Below are 14,330 nucleotides of genomic sequence, written 5' to 3'. Positions count from 1 at the left end.
CATTCATGCAGGAAACTAAAGCAGCCTGTCGTCAGCCCAAGAGGAAATCCTGGCTGATCTCATGTCTGCATCACAATTAAACAAGAATCAAAGTGCTGTACAATGAAAGCACTCAACAATATCATGTATTACACACTTGATGGAATAAGAATTTTGAATAATATATGATATCAAGTTAATTGGGGTGACACACTGGTCTTACATGAAACTTGAGTGCCAAGAACTTAAGAATTCCTTAGCCTCCCATTAGGAGATGCTATCCTCCTTCATTTAAGGTAGAACATGGACAAGTTTATGAAAACATACATACAAAATACAAGGAAAGGAAACAGTAATATACTTTAAAAAGGCAATAATAACTTTAGTAGCTGTTCTGACACAATAACACATTTCCCTTATTTTTCGGTACTGGGTTCGGCTGAGCTGTGTGTTAAAACACTGCCTTTAAAAACTCCATAAAATGCTGTTGTGGTTTTTATTCTGAATAGTTTCTAAAAGACGAGGCCTTAACGCTACTAAAACAACACTCCAAGTGTATTTTGTCCAAACAATGTTTGTTTGGCAATGATTTCAATATTTTAGTTACAAAATCAACACACGAGAAATGTATTTTTACTTTATAATATTTTTGACCGTTTTTATATTGAATGTATATACTTGACTTTGGATTTTTTTTTGTTATCTTATTTACATTGTTATTGATCTTATTTGTTTTTATCTAAGTTTTACTTAGATCATATTTCATTATTATAATAAAACTACTCCATTTGGAGTTAAAATTATTATTAAATTAATGTTGTTGTTTTTTATTGATTTTATACTGTGCACAATGGTAGAATGTGATGATGCACAGGGTAAATGTCATGGCCAAAGGCTCCAGTGTGTGCACATAGCCTCCTGTAGTGGATATCAGTAGTATTTTAGAGCCAGATTCCCTTTCAAGAGGTAGAAAACCCATTTGGCACACTTTGGGTATCCAAGAGGCCAAATGGAGAGTCCTCCTGGTCCTATCCTTACTAAAACCTTTGTAGAAGAAAGGTCACAATGTTACACTGGGGATGAATTCTCTGAGGTCTTACCTATCCATAGAGACCAAGATAATGCATATAGACCTGCTAGTTGTGGAGCTATTCTTGATTTATTTTGGGTATGTCTGTCTAGGCGAACCACACCTTCCAGCACCCTAGGGCATAAGAGGTTAATATAAAAAAATGTGGATTCTTAGAATATATCTATATCACATGGGTATGAAACAAAAATACAGAAATTAATATTTAATTTGGCAATGAATATTTACTATTTCTCAGTGCCTGTTAACTTTATTGAAAGAATGTGTATTAATGATGTATCTATGTTTTGATGTATTTTATGTAGTTGCATTATCATGCAGTTGAAGTATGAGTAGGCTATAATATGTATTTTATTTGTATTCTATTTTATTATTTTCATATGCTCATTAACAGAGGGATTAATAGCCATTTTTATTAAGTAATTGGCCAACTGTCAATATTCATAGTGTGATAGAAAATAGTCCTATTTTTTTTTATTAAATATCTTTATTGTTGAACACAATAAGAAGAAAATTACTTGCTAGATTTGAAGAAAAATGGTCAAAAGATATATTACGAATATATATTCAAATCAAGCACAATTATGGCACTGAATCTTGTGTTCAAGCAAACTGATCAAGGAGTCAGACGTCTTTAGTTGGACAGTTAAGAACAGGAATCCTTCCTCTGACCCTCTGGTAGATTTAAAAACATCCAGGAGGACAACAGATTGTGCAAAGTATGCGAAGTTAGGAGAAGTTGAAAATGAGTCACCTTTTCTTTTTTCTTTTCCAAACTATGATGAGTTACAAACTTCGATTATAAATGAGATCTTTGTTCAAAATACCCAAAATGTTTTGGTGCTCGGATGATGACAAAATGGAACGGCTATTTAATTTTTATGCTTATAAGTCGGCTACTTTTGTTTCTCAAACTTGGCAAAAAACATCAGGAGGGTTTATTTGTCTAGTATTATTTGTAATTTATACTGCTACTCTGGTTTCTGCCTTTGTCTTTGCTTTATTTTCTAAATAATGGTGTCTTAAAAGACCGTTTGGGCTGGGCATATTATTTATGGATGACAAAATAATAATGAAATCAAATCAAATCAAATATTGTTTCATATGAAATACCTATGGGGTGAAAATTTATGTTTGTAAGCTAATAACCATGCTGTCAGTGCTTGCTTATGAAAATTAGCTAACTTATTTTATCAACATAGAAGTCACGTTTTAATAGAAATATTTTATTTTGATGACAAAATAATAATAAAATCAAATATTGTTTCATATGAAATACCTGTTGGGTGAAAAGTTTGTAAGCTAATAACCATGCTGTCAGTGCTTGCCTATGAAAATTTGCTAACTTATTTTTATCAACAGAGAAGTTACATTTTAATAGAAATATTTTATTTTGATGACAAAATAATAATAAAATAAAATAAAATATTGTTTCATATGAAATACCTATGGGGTGAAAAGTTATGTTTGTAAGCTAATAACCATGCTTTCAGTGCTTGCCTATGAAAATTTGCTAACTCAATCAACTGAGAAGTCACATTTTAATAGAAATATTTTATTTTGATGACAAAATAATAATAAAATCAAATAAAATCAAATATTGTTTGGGTGAAAAGTTATATTTGTAAGCTAATAACCATGCTTTCATTGCTTGCCTATGAAAATTAGTTAACTTATTTTATCAACAGAGAAGTCACATTTTAATAGAAATATTTTATTTTGATAGATAAAGACTGCTTTACATGGGGATAGGTTTGAACCAATGGGAGCTGAGTGCGGTGCCCTACGTCAGACGTCAGGGGGCGTTCCCGCGGCGCGTCGGCTCCTCAGTAGTAAAGCGGAGTTGACTGTAGAGACTCTGAAGCGCTCAGCTCCGTTGGAAGTGGCTCCTCCGCGCTTCAGTGACAATAACAGGCGGACAAGGGGGCGGACCGGGACCCGGCGAGGAGAGGAAACTTCACAGAAAACAATAAAGCAGCAGCCACTTCGCTGAACCTCCATACAACTTTTATTATTCATCATATTTCTGAAGACGTGCAACTGTGTTTGCCGACAGACAGACGCGCAGAGGGGTTGTTAGCGGCGGCGGCGGCTCGACCGGAGCGAAGGAATAATAACGCACAGCAGGAAAACACCGAGAGAGAAAGGTGAGGCAAAGGAAGAACCGGGAGGACACAGTGACAAGTAAAGCAGCCACAGGTAGCCGCAGCTGCCGTGGCACGACATATCAAAGTGCAGGCGGGTCATGCGGATTTGTCGGAGCGCCGCCGCGTCGCAGCAGTAAAGAGAGAAGAAGAAGAAGAAGAAGAAGAACAGAAGAACCGCACCGCTCCTCTGCCGCTCCTCTGCCGCTCCGCCTCTCCGTCCAAGCGGGCTCTCCGGAGTCAGAGGGAGAAGAGCCATCACCATGTCCCGGAGAAAGCAGAGCAAACCCCGGCAGATAAAGCGTGAGTTACCGCTTCATGTTTTCAAAGTTGTCTGTGTATAGTTGGGAGTGTTGCCCGTGCGCCATGCGCGCTCTGGGAAGAAGCACCGCATGTGTTCGTGCGGTTGAACTGTGCGTTCACTATAAAGTTAATAAGTAGTGTGAAACTCAGCTGTAACGCCTCGACAGTAGTTTTATAACACAGTTTTTATAGGTAAATGTCGCCTGTAAAACACAACGCACACATGAAGACTGTTGCGCATTTGATATTATCAGCACATTTAACCTTTCAGTGCAACATGAGTTCACAGCGTTTCCTCTGAATAGAACAGTGACATGCAGTCTACAGACCGTTTTAAAGTTATTTAAGCGCCACTTTGGTAGCTCCTCGCTATCTGGACAAGCATATAAAAAAAGTTTTCATTTATTACCCTGCAGAGAGAATGCTTTGTCCATTGGCAGCTAAAACTGTAGCCGTGGCTTCCTGTTTAATTCTGTTGTGGAAACGTCAGTGTTCTCTGAAAAAGCTGATGTGAACAGAGATAAAGCAGCGATCCGATGTGAGCCAAGATAAAGATTAAAATTGGATCTTTTTTATTTGTTTTCTGTCTGAGGCAGCGCCGAGGCCGCCGTTGCATTCCCCCCCCTGGCTTTTCACTTCTCTTTTCCCAGAGATGGGGCGTCAGATAGGCCTGCCTGGCTGATCTCTCCTGCTGATAGCTGCTTACAATTGGATCTTTTTTTTCCATCTATCCCTTTAACTCAATAATGCATCTTAGGGACCGCTTGAAAGGCCTTTTTCTTGGTCTGGGCGCTCGGCTGGTCTCCGTGCTTGACGAGTTCTTCCTGTTCATAAAAACGTGTGAAGGTTTATCGCTGGTGACTGATGTTCAAAGTTGATACAAAAGCATATTAATGATGTTGTGGTTAACCCCCCCTCCGAGGCATGTTGCACTCTGTGAGTTGACGAAGAGTCTCAGTCTCAATGTCATGTCATTATACTGGAGATTCAAGAAAGAAATGTGTGTGTATCTATTTTGGAAGCTACAGCTGGAATGGAAACATGACATCAGGCAGGACAGTTTGTTTTAGTAAGTTATCACATTGAGCAAATAATAATATCTTGTGATCAGTGATTGTGTCACTGTGTTCCCAGAAACCTGGTGTCTAAAAGCAACATGTTGGAGGCTGTATGGTACCACGTTACATAGGGGTGTAAGAAAATATCGGAAATATCGAATATCGCGATCTGTTTCGTGATTCTGTATCGATTCTCAAAAACACTGTATAGATTTGAATTTATAGTTTATGTGCGAAGATTAACTCAGTCAATACCTTATTTCATTTACAAAGAGATGTTTCCTCTCAGTGTATGTGCCGTCTCATAGTAGTTGAGATGTTCGGACTGTGATAAACGCAGATCCCACTGTTCTGATTGCATAAAAAAAGTCAACTTTTTTAACTCAGATTTTATGCATATGGTGGTGTGTTCTTTATACGATGACAGTTTTCCTAAAATTAGATTTAAATAAATCACAATATATCGCCTCGCTTACAGTATGGCAATAAATCGCAATATATTGAATTGTAGCCTCTGTATCGTTATACGTATCGTATCGCCAGATTCAATACACAGTGCGTTACAACGTTACATAAATACAGTTATGTATGATATTAACGATTTGACATTTCTGACCATATATAAGTATCTCAGCTCTGGTGGCAGTATGTGTATTTTAACTAGAGCTGTGTATTGGCAAGAACCTGGCGATATGATACGTATCATGATACAGGGGTTATGATTCAATATATTGCGATAATGTAAGCAGGATGATATATTGTGATTTTTTTAAAATCTAATTTTAGGGAAACTGTCATAGTAGAAAGAACACGCCACCATATGCATAAAATCTGAGTAAAAAAAGTTTACTTTTTTTATGCAATCAGAACAGTGGGATCTGCATTTGCATTTATAACAGTCTCTGTAACATCCATCATCATAGCTCTACTTTGAGAGGGCACATACACTGAGAGGGTGCATCTCTTTACAAATTAAACAAAGTATTGACTGAGTTCATCTTTGCATGTACTATTAATTAAAAATCGATACAGTGTGTTTGAGAATCAAATTTGTGAGAGAAATGTATTAATAAATAATACCTGACAATGACTGATATATTTGACTTCAGGATATCTCTGACTACATACATGCTGAAAATCAAACATTTTTACTGTATTCATTGAAGTAAAAGTCCCTAGAAGTGTATGATTTAACTTTTTCCCATGGTCTAGTGTTCAAAAAAAGTTGACAAAAATTGCAATAAATCGTATTATCAAATCGCAATACTTGTAGAATTGCAGTTCTTAAAAACTGCAATACATATCGATCAAGTATCGTGATAATATGTGAATCATCCCAGCCCTAATAGACACAATACATTTTACTACTACCATAAGCAGCAAACCATTTAGTTGTTACTGATACATATAATGCCCTTTTTGAACGTCATGATTATCGGACATTATTGAGTAATGTTAAGTATACCGCTAATAATATGTTAATGAATGCGGGCTAATTGTTTAATCAGTAGCATTAGCTAGCTAACCTGGACGAACGTAATGCTCTTGGTTGCTCGTTGCAGATGACGATGCGGTGTTCATCCTTAAGCAGATGTAGTTGAGGTTCTTGTTAGCTGCTCACTTTCTCCCATAGGTTGCCCCTAATAGCACCGAAACTCATTGACGGCATCTATTGTGATCAAGCATAGCCGCTGGGTTGCCATTAAGGATTCCTCTTGATGAGGTTCTCTGGTGTGCCGCTGCAAGTAGTCTATATAGTCTGTCACTTCCTGTTTTTCATATGTTTCCATAGAGAGGCCTATCAGCTGTGAACTCCCAGCAGGCACCTACAGTAAAGCCAGCAGCGAGGCTTGGAGATGTATCCCAGACCCTGAGGCTGATAAACTCAGGCTAGACTCGGCGTGTACGACACAGAGAGAGAGAGAGAGAGAGAGAGAGAGAGTGTGTGTGTGTGTGTGTGTGTACATGTGTGCGTCTCAGGGGTGTTATGGCCGTCTTTATCAGTGCTTCTGGTCCACTATGCTTCCCTGTGCACCAGGCCCCAGCTGCAGTTGAGGCCAGCCAGGCTCTCAGCCCCGTGACTCTCTTGTGATTTGGCAGACATTTTGATAGGAAAGAGTGAGGAGTGATAAGGACTTTGATCGGCTGGGGGTGTGTGGGGGTTCAGCAGAGGTGGGGGCTGCTGGTGCTACCACTACTACTATTTCTACTGGTGCAGTGTGTCCACCATGTTGTTTTGAGCATGCTGCTTGTTGTCACTGATATGAAAAATTCCAGTCAGGTCACAGTGTTGTTGGGTCGAGTTTCATCATCACACTAATATACCTCTAACTACTTCCTGTCTAACGATGATTAATACCGCTCATTGATGTAGTTTGATATAATTACACTGGTGAAGCTAAAGCCAAGTGATGTTTTTTTAGTTATTGTAATTAGTTGTTCTTTGCTGTGCATTTGGAGTAATTAAATCTGGTGTTAATCTACTGTAAATGCAACTCTTCCTGTAACAGTTTCACATATATAGAGGTGCTTAAATTTTAGGTGTGAGCCCATGAGATTAGAAACGGACTGTTATCTTCTTATTTAATGAAGACCGGACAGACTTTTTTTGATCAGTTTTTAACATTCCAAGGGAGGAATTGAAGAAAAGCAGTATGCACGTGAGCTGGTTAAAGCAGCAGTGGGTAGAAATGGAGCAAATATGATTAAAAACATGTATCTTTTATAAAACGGTCACTATATCCTGACAGTAGTGCATGAGACAGGTAATCTGAAAAAAAAATCATGTTCCTCTGTGTCCTCCGGTGCTCCTAATGGCATCAGGATATCACAGACCCGAGGAAAACAACCAATCAGAGATGACCTGGAGTCTGCCGTCCAGCCTCCGTCTGTGAGAGCCGGCTGTCAATCACTCGCGAATATTCTGTTACTGTAATGACTATTTCTCTCCTCAAATGTTCCCAGAAACATCTTGTAGTGCACTGTTTAGCTGTAAAATGAGAAGGTTTGTGACCCGGCAGCCATGTTGAGATCTGTGGAAATACCAAGCACCGCCCACCAGCCGGAGCACAGCCAATAGGAACGCTCTCTCTCTCTGAAATGACCTGTGATTGGCCAAAGTCTTCCATCATGGGCTAGATGTTTTAAAGCCTGAAAATAGAGCCATGAGGAGGTGCAGAAGTCTAGTTATCTCTCAGAACACTTGAGTTACAATATGCTGAAAGGTTATTATGGAATTTTTGCCCAATGGTGCCAAAAACTTGTTGCCTACTGAAGCTTTAATCTGAAGTCACCTGTTGCTTTCAGTAAGTGAGGCAGCGGATACACTGTGAATGAAAAGAACAATGTCTTTTTTTTTTACAATGTATTTTATATTTAGGCTATGTGGGTTGGGTTTGAATTAATGACAAGTGAGAACTAATTTAGGCAAAGTTCAGTAGCAAGTATCGTTTTCATAACCTGGGTATCTTATCGCCACTTTTATCAAAAATATATGCTGTGCTTTATACCCGCCCCACAAGTGATGTAGTTTGGTGTGCAGCTCTAGAGGAGCAAAGCTTCCCCCCACCCCTGCTTCTCTGACCTGAAATAACTTTTGTAAAAAACACCAGAAAAGCAACAATTGACGACAACAACAACAACGGAGACATTAAGACAACATAGCATGGATATCTTTTTCAATTTTTTCCCCCAGCAACAATGGATTAGGTCCAGGGCTTTCTGTGGGCCCATAGTTGAAGAGGAGAAGCGGGTGTTTGTGTAGCAGATAGATATTTGTCTGTGTCTCTTTGTGCGTCATCCTCCCCAACGGTTGGTGATCTTTCAGCCTGATAAGGCTTCTCTCCTTGATGGGGAGATAGCAGGCAGGCAGGCAGCCCACTGAGGCTGGATCCCTGGGCTTATATTTTGGCGGTTGAGATGGGAGACGCGATAAAACTTGGCGGCGATCGCTGCTGCTGATATCGCAGAACGCAAGAGAGAGAGAGAGAGAGACAGAGAGGTTGGGCAGATGGAAGGAGAGATGGAGGATGGAGGGCACATTGTAATTACATCTGGCTGTTGCATGCCATTTTCCCAGCGTTGTTGCGTTGTTGTCGGTGGTTTTGTTTGCGATTGGCTGGGGGTGGATCTCCAGATAATTAAAAGAAGAGACAAGCAGAGGGAGAGTGGGGAAAAAAGTGGGTTGATAAGAGGGAGGAGAAGAGGAGGAGTGGAGGTAGATAGTGGGAAGAAAGAGATAGAGAAAGACTGAAACAGTGTGTGGAATACATAGCTGGTAGATGAATGTGTTGTGGTGTGTTTTTAATGGCAGCCCAGCCAGCTCTGCTGCTCCCCCACCCGTCTGTGAAAGATGTTTGGGGCTGATAAGGAGGCCTGCTGATGGTAGATAGATAACACCCTGCAGATCCACACTGCTGATTGGGCCTTTCTCTGCGTGTGTGTGTGTGTGAGTGTGTGAGAGAGACATAGCTTGGTTCCTATGACATCAGTGCTAGAGCTCAGAGGTCAGCATGAATAATACACTGCCTCCCACGGCTTAAAGCAAACCGGGACGCCTGCAGAGGCCAGACAAGGAAATCACCACACTGACCTCCTCCTCCTCCTTTTCTTCTACTTCTCCTCCCTTTTTTTCCCCTCTCATTAAACAACAGTAAAACTTCTTTTTAGCTTATAGAAGAGGTGTTTTCAGATTGCTAAAATGACTTCAGATAGGTTCCAGTTGAGTGTGTTGCAGCTGAAAGGAATGTGTTACTGTGTTGTTTTTTATCAGTAGTCTGACAAGGCTCAGGTCACGTGATTCAGAGATTAATTCATTCTTTGTGAGCCAAAAGTGAAATAAAACACACAAGCACGTCTAAATTCCAAGCACCAACACACACACCCATAAGGCTCATGCATCTTGGTGGCTTTCCCTTGTGTGTTTTTTCTCCGTCTTTGTTCTGCTTTTAGCTTGATGTGAACTTTTGATAAGCCGCGGGGCCTGATCTCCGGTGCAGATAGAGATCGCCAAGTGCGATTAGAGTTGTTATCAGGCTGGAGCAGGCAGGAGCCGAGGCTCCACCGCAATAACAACAGGCCCAGGCAGGAGCAGCCGGGGTCCGGACCCTGGCAATCAGTTCCAGCCCTAATGGGATTAATGTTGTTGTATAATTAGATGATAGGTGTGAATGCATTTCTTTTCTCCCTCAATCTTTTCTCACTCATTCAAACTCCCCCTCCTCCTCCTTCTTTCCTCCCCTTGCCTCTCCTCTCTCTCTCCTCCCTAACAAGCATTGTCATTGATTAATTTAATTAAAATTAATACTACGTATTACTCATTCCAGATTCTGTGTAAGATAGCGCAGACATGTTGGGAAATTTTGGTGTTCATTGATGATTATCTCAGGGGGGATTTTTTTTTTTTCTTCTTTTAAATAGTCTTTTTCTGTTAAAGAGCGTAAAAGTTGAAGAGCGTGCAGTAGGCGGGAGGGAGAAAAAGAAAAGTAACAGCATCAGCAGGATGACTCGCATTGGGTTGATTCTACTGACAGATATTAAACTGACTAGATGGTGACTGATTGCGTCTTGGACGCCAACGATTCTCATGCTCTTGCTCGGTTTGAGAGTTGCATATGACGGCAATCAGTTACACCCACATACACATCTGCACTGGGGGTGGACAAAACCAAGTGAACACTTTAAAAACATAGAAATGATCAGGTTTTCTGTGTGTAGTCAAAGCAGTCCTGATTGGATCTTTGTAAGAATTAGTCCGTTCTTTGATGGTTGAAGAAGCTGAAAATCAACTTTCCATAATGGTTCAATAATGTTTTTTTTCATGTGACCTGAACATTAGTGAACTTGACCTCTTCTTTTAAACTTGATTAGCTCAGAAAAGCACCAATTTTCAGTTCTTTTTCTGTGTTTTTATACCTTGTGGAAGTGCCTGTTTTCTTTTTGCTCTTGTGTAAGGTTTTAGCTTCCTTGCATTAATGTGTGTGTTTGCATTGTGGCTATTCAAGGAGCGTTGACAGAGAAAGAGAGTGTGTGTGTTTGTGTGTGTGTACATGGTCAGATACACCAAAGGGGGAAGTTGGCAGGGTTATAGAGGAAACACCGTTTGTGTTCGGTGTGTGGATGAGTTATTACCCTTTCCTGCTATTTACCCAGGGGACAGCCTCGTGGTGAATTATGGTTCCCCAACTCAGCGCCGTTTTAAAAGGTGTCACCCTTGACCTCGGCGCTGACGACTCCGTAGATGAGGGAGGAGAGAAAACATTACCCCGGCCAACAGTAGCGTAATCTATGTCCAAACTGTTTGCTCTAGCAGTAATTACCACTCTGCCAGCTCTTCCCAGGGAGCTTTGTGAGGGCTTAACTCATGGCTGACGTGCTCCCTATTAGAGACAGTGGATGTTTAACTAGAGGAACCAAAGAATCCAAGCCTTCTCCTCCAGCTGCTGTCCGATCGATGCATGAAAACACAGGTTTGAGGACACATGATGGTGATCATGAGATCAGAGATGTTTAAGTGTGTGTGTGTGTGTGTGTGTGAGTATGTATATATACTGTATACTGTATATATATCTATATTAGGCCTGGGACGGTTCAACTATCTCCCGATTCAATACTATCACGATACTTGGGTGCAGATTTGATATGTATTGCGATTTTTAAGTATTACAATTCGATTTTGCGATTTATTGCGATTTTTGTTAACTTTTTAACACTAAACCATGGGAAAAAGTTGAATCATACACTTCTAGGTACTTTTACTTTGGAAATATCGAAATGAATCAATCAATCTTATTTCCATATATGTATTTTGTATATAAAGTTCCCTTTGTTAACACCTTATTTTGTAAACCGGACGTAGTCCCACGTGTATACTTCCTCTAACTTCTCCAAGGTGGTCTCTAGCTCTCCCGTCAGCTCCATCCTTTTTATTCATCCATAGTCAGCTCCATCGTGTCCGTTTGAATGCTTTTAACATAAATGTCAGTATATGGGTGCTCTACAGTTGTAGCATCGGCCCATTTGACCACGAGGATGAGAACGACGGCCGGCTCGACCGCACGTTACCGCGATACGATAACGTTTCCTGTCCGTGACAGAGTTAGCATGCAGCTTTAGCCGTGATGTCTAGCTCTGCTTTTCCTGCAATGTGTGAAACCCAAAGTGTTTCCATACTTTACTGGATGTGTAGTGTTTACCACTTTAGATTTAACATGGGAGGGTCGTTTCGGCTCACATCGGCCGGCTGGCTTGTTTTGTTTGAAGGATAAGATAAGATAAGATAAGATAAGATATTCCTTTATTAGTCCCACAGTGGGGAAATTTGCAATATGATACGGAACGGATATGACGTCACATTACTCAGACTACAACAATAAAAGCAGTAACTTCCTTTTACCTCCGCATAGACTCAAATGAAGCAAATACTGTATATCGATTCTGGCATTAAAAAAATCTATTTCAAAATCGTAAAAAATAAAATTGCGATACATAGGTGAATCGATCTTTTTCCCCACATATATATATATATATATATATATATATATATATATATAATCGCAGAATATAAACCTCACTTTATCAATGCAGACCGAATGGAGGACATTTAGGCTGAAGAAGCTGTGTGTGTAGTTGCTGGTTGTAGGAGGTGTTTTTGTGTGTGGGATAGCTGTGGGCCTGATCTCTGGTCAGAATGACTCTGGACACTCGAAGGACAGTGTATTCGTGTGGATATATATCGGTGTGTGTGTATGAGAGAGAGAGACAGCCAGTGTTATGACAAGGCCCCCCCCAGAGGCAGTGATAAGACAGACCATTTGCTCCTACTGTGCTGGGCGCTCTGTTCCAGGGTGTTAAGGCAACCTGGGCAAACAACACCGCCTGACCTGCTTTTACAGCCACACACACACATACACACACACACACCACACACACTTCCCAACTGCTCTTGTCCCGACCGACCGACAATAAATGCAACTGTAGCTTGAAGCTGCCAAGGTTGAATTCCCAGAGCACCAATATTAAATCAGACAAATTGTCAAGGGTCAAAGGTCAAAGTAGCCTGACAAGATGGAACAATAGTGAAGTGCTTAATACACACGCATTCTTTCACATTGACCTTTGACCCCTTGTGCACCTGCTCCCTGTGCAGTCAGCCATCAGCTGGGAAAAAATCCTCACCTTGTCATATGGTTGATCCTGGGTAAATACCTTGTATCTGTATATTTGTTAAGTTTTAGTATATTTTTGAGTAGTATTTTTAGTGTATTCAGTGCAGTGTATTGATTTAGGTGTAATGGGCAAAAAGGAGGTATCGTAAGAGTTGATCTCATGGCGTTGTGCATGAAGGAATGTGAGCTTTGTTCACATGCATAGATACCTGTGTAGATGGAATATATTGGGTACAATGAACAAAAATGCAAAACATAGCGTTAGACTCATCATGTCACACTTTTTATTTGTGAAATAATTACTCATATGATAATGCTTGGAAGACAAAAAAAGTTGCCCAAATGGACAACTCTTACTGTAATAAATAGGATGAGAAGTGCTATTTATTATTTTTTTATGATTTTTAAATCTATTTTTGAATGCCAGAATCAATATATTTTCTTCTTCAACTGTAAAGACTTCAGACAATTCAGCAACCAGGCTGGTTATTAGAATGAAAGAATAAAAAGGAAAGCAGAGAAGAATAGAGTGGGAGAAGAGGAGAGAAACAAATCCAAAGACAGGATAGAAAAGGTGAACAGTCACCGGGAGGAAGAAGATGAAGAGAAGGGGACAATGAGCGAAAGAGGAAGCAGAGGAGGGTTAGAAGGAGGAAAAATAGGAGGCGATAAGGGCGACTCAGTGTTCGAGACAATGCAAGTAGAAAGAGGAGATGCTGGAGGAGCCTCCTGGGAGCCACCTTAACAGAGGAGGTCTAGACCAGCGGCTCCTCTTGCTGTCTGTCTACACACACACACACACACACACACACACACACACACACACACACACACACACACACACACACACACGCACAAACATGCTTTCATAAAAACAGCACTGTTCCCTTAGATCAACAGTCAGGGCTCGAGCTTAAGGACGTCCCGAAAAAATATGATCTGGGAGGATGAAAATTAATTTTGGGACGAGAGTTGAAAGAAAAATATCCCAATATACGTTAGAATGAACGGCGATGAAAATGTCTGCATGTTTTGTGTAGCGCACCGTTATTATTAAACCTCCATGACAACATAAACACACACATACACACACAGCACATACCGCCGGCCTCCGACCTACCGACAGCCGCAGCAGCAACGGAAAATTATTCCCAAGTCAATGAGGTAAACTTTCTAGTATTAATGTTACCAGTTAGCTAACGTTAGACTGTTTGATGTTAACAGTAACGTTACAGTTAACGCTCGCTAACCAGTCAGCAGCCGACATCTGCATTCACAGTGAGTGAGCTGATGATAACGTTACGTTAACTAAGACGAGTCAAAGCTCCGCAACAGCGCAAATCATGTTACTAATGTTAATATATACACCGATCAGCCATAACATTAAGACCACTGACAGGTGAAGTGAATAACATTGATTATCTCGTTACAATGGCACCTGACAGTGGGTGGGATATATTAGACAGCAAGTGAACATTTTGAACTTTGTGTTGGAAGCAGAAAAAATGGGCAAGCGTAAGGATGTGAGCGACTTTGACAAAGGGCCAAATTGTGATGTCTAGACGACTGGGTCAGAGCATCTCCAGAACTA

The 14,330-nt window shown here is 40.4% G+C and overlaps 1 protein-coding gene across 1 annotated transcript in view; it reads left to right on the top strand.

Annotated features, from left to right (window-relative positions):
• Nucleotides 1–2,871: 2,871 nt before the first annotated feature.
• zfpm1 (zinc finger protein, FOG family member 1) overlaps nt 2,872–14,330 on the top strand; it is a 123,816-nt gene continuing 112,357 nt past the window's right edge. Inside the window, exon 1 of the mRNA XM_037767050.1 lies at nt 2,872–3,516. Coding sequence (XP_037622978.1) covers nt 3,477–3,516 — 40 coding nt within the window. The 5' untranslated portion in view covers nt 2,872–3,476. The remainder of the gene's footprint in view (nt 3,517–14,330) is intronic.

The sequence above is a fragment of the Sebastes umbrosus genome, chromosome 4, assembly GCF_015220745.1.
Source record: "Sebastes umbrosus isolate fSebUmb1 chromosome 4, fSebUmb1.pri, whole genome shotgun sequence".
NCBI lineage: Eukaryota > Metazoa > Chordata > Actinopteri > Perciformes > Sebastidae > Sebastes > Sebastes umbrosus.
Note: the sequence above shows the minus strand (reverse complement) of the source record. Positions and strands in the feature narration are given on the sequence as shown.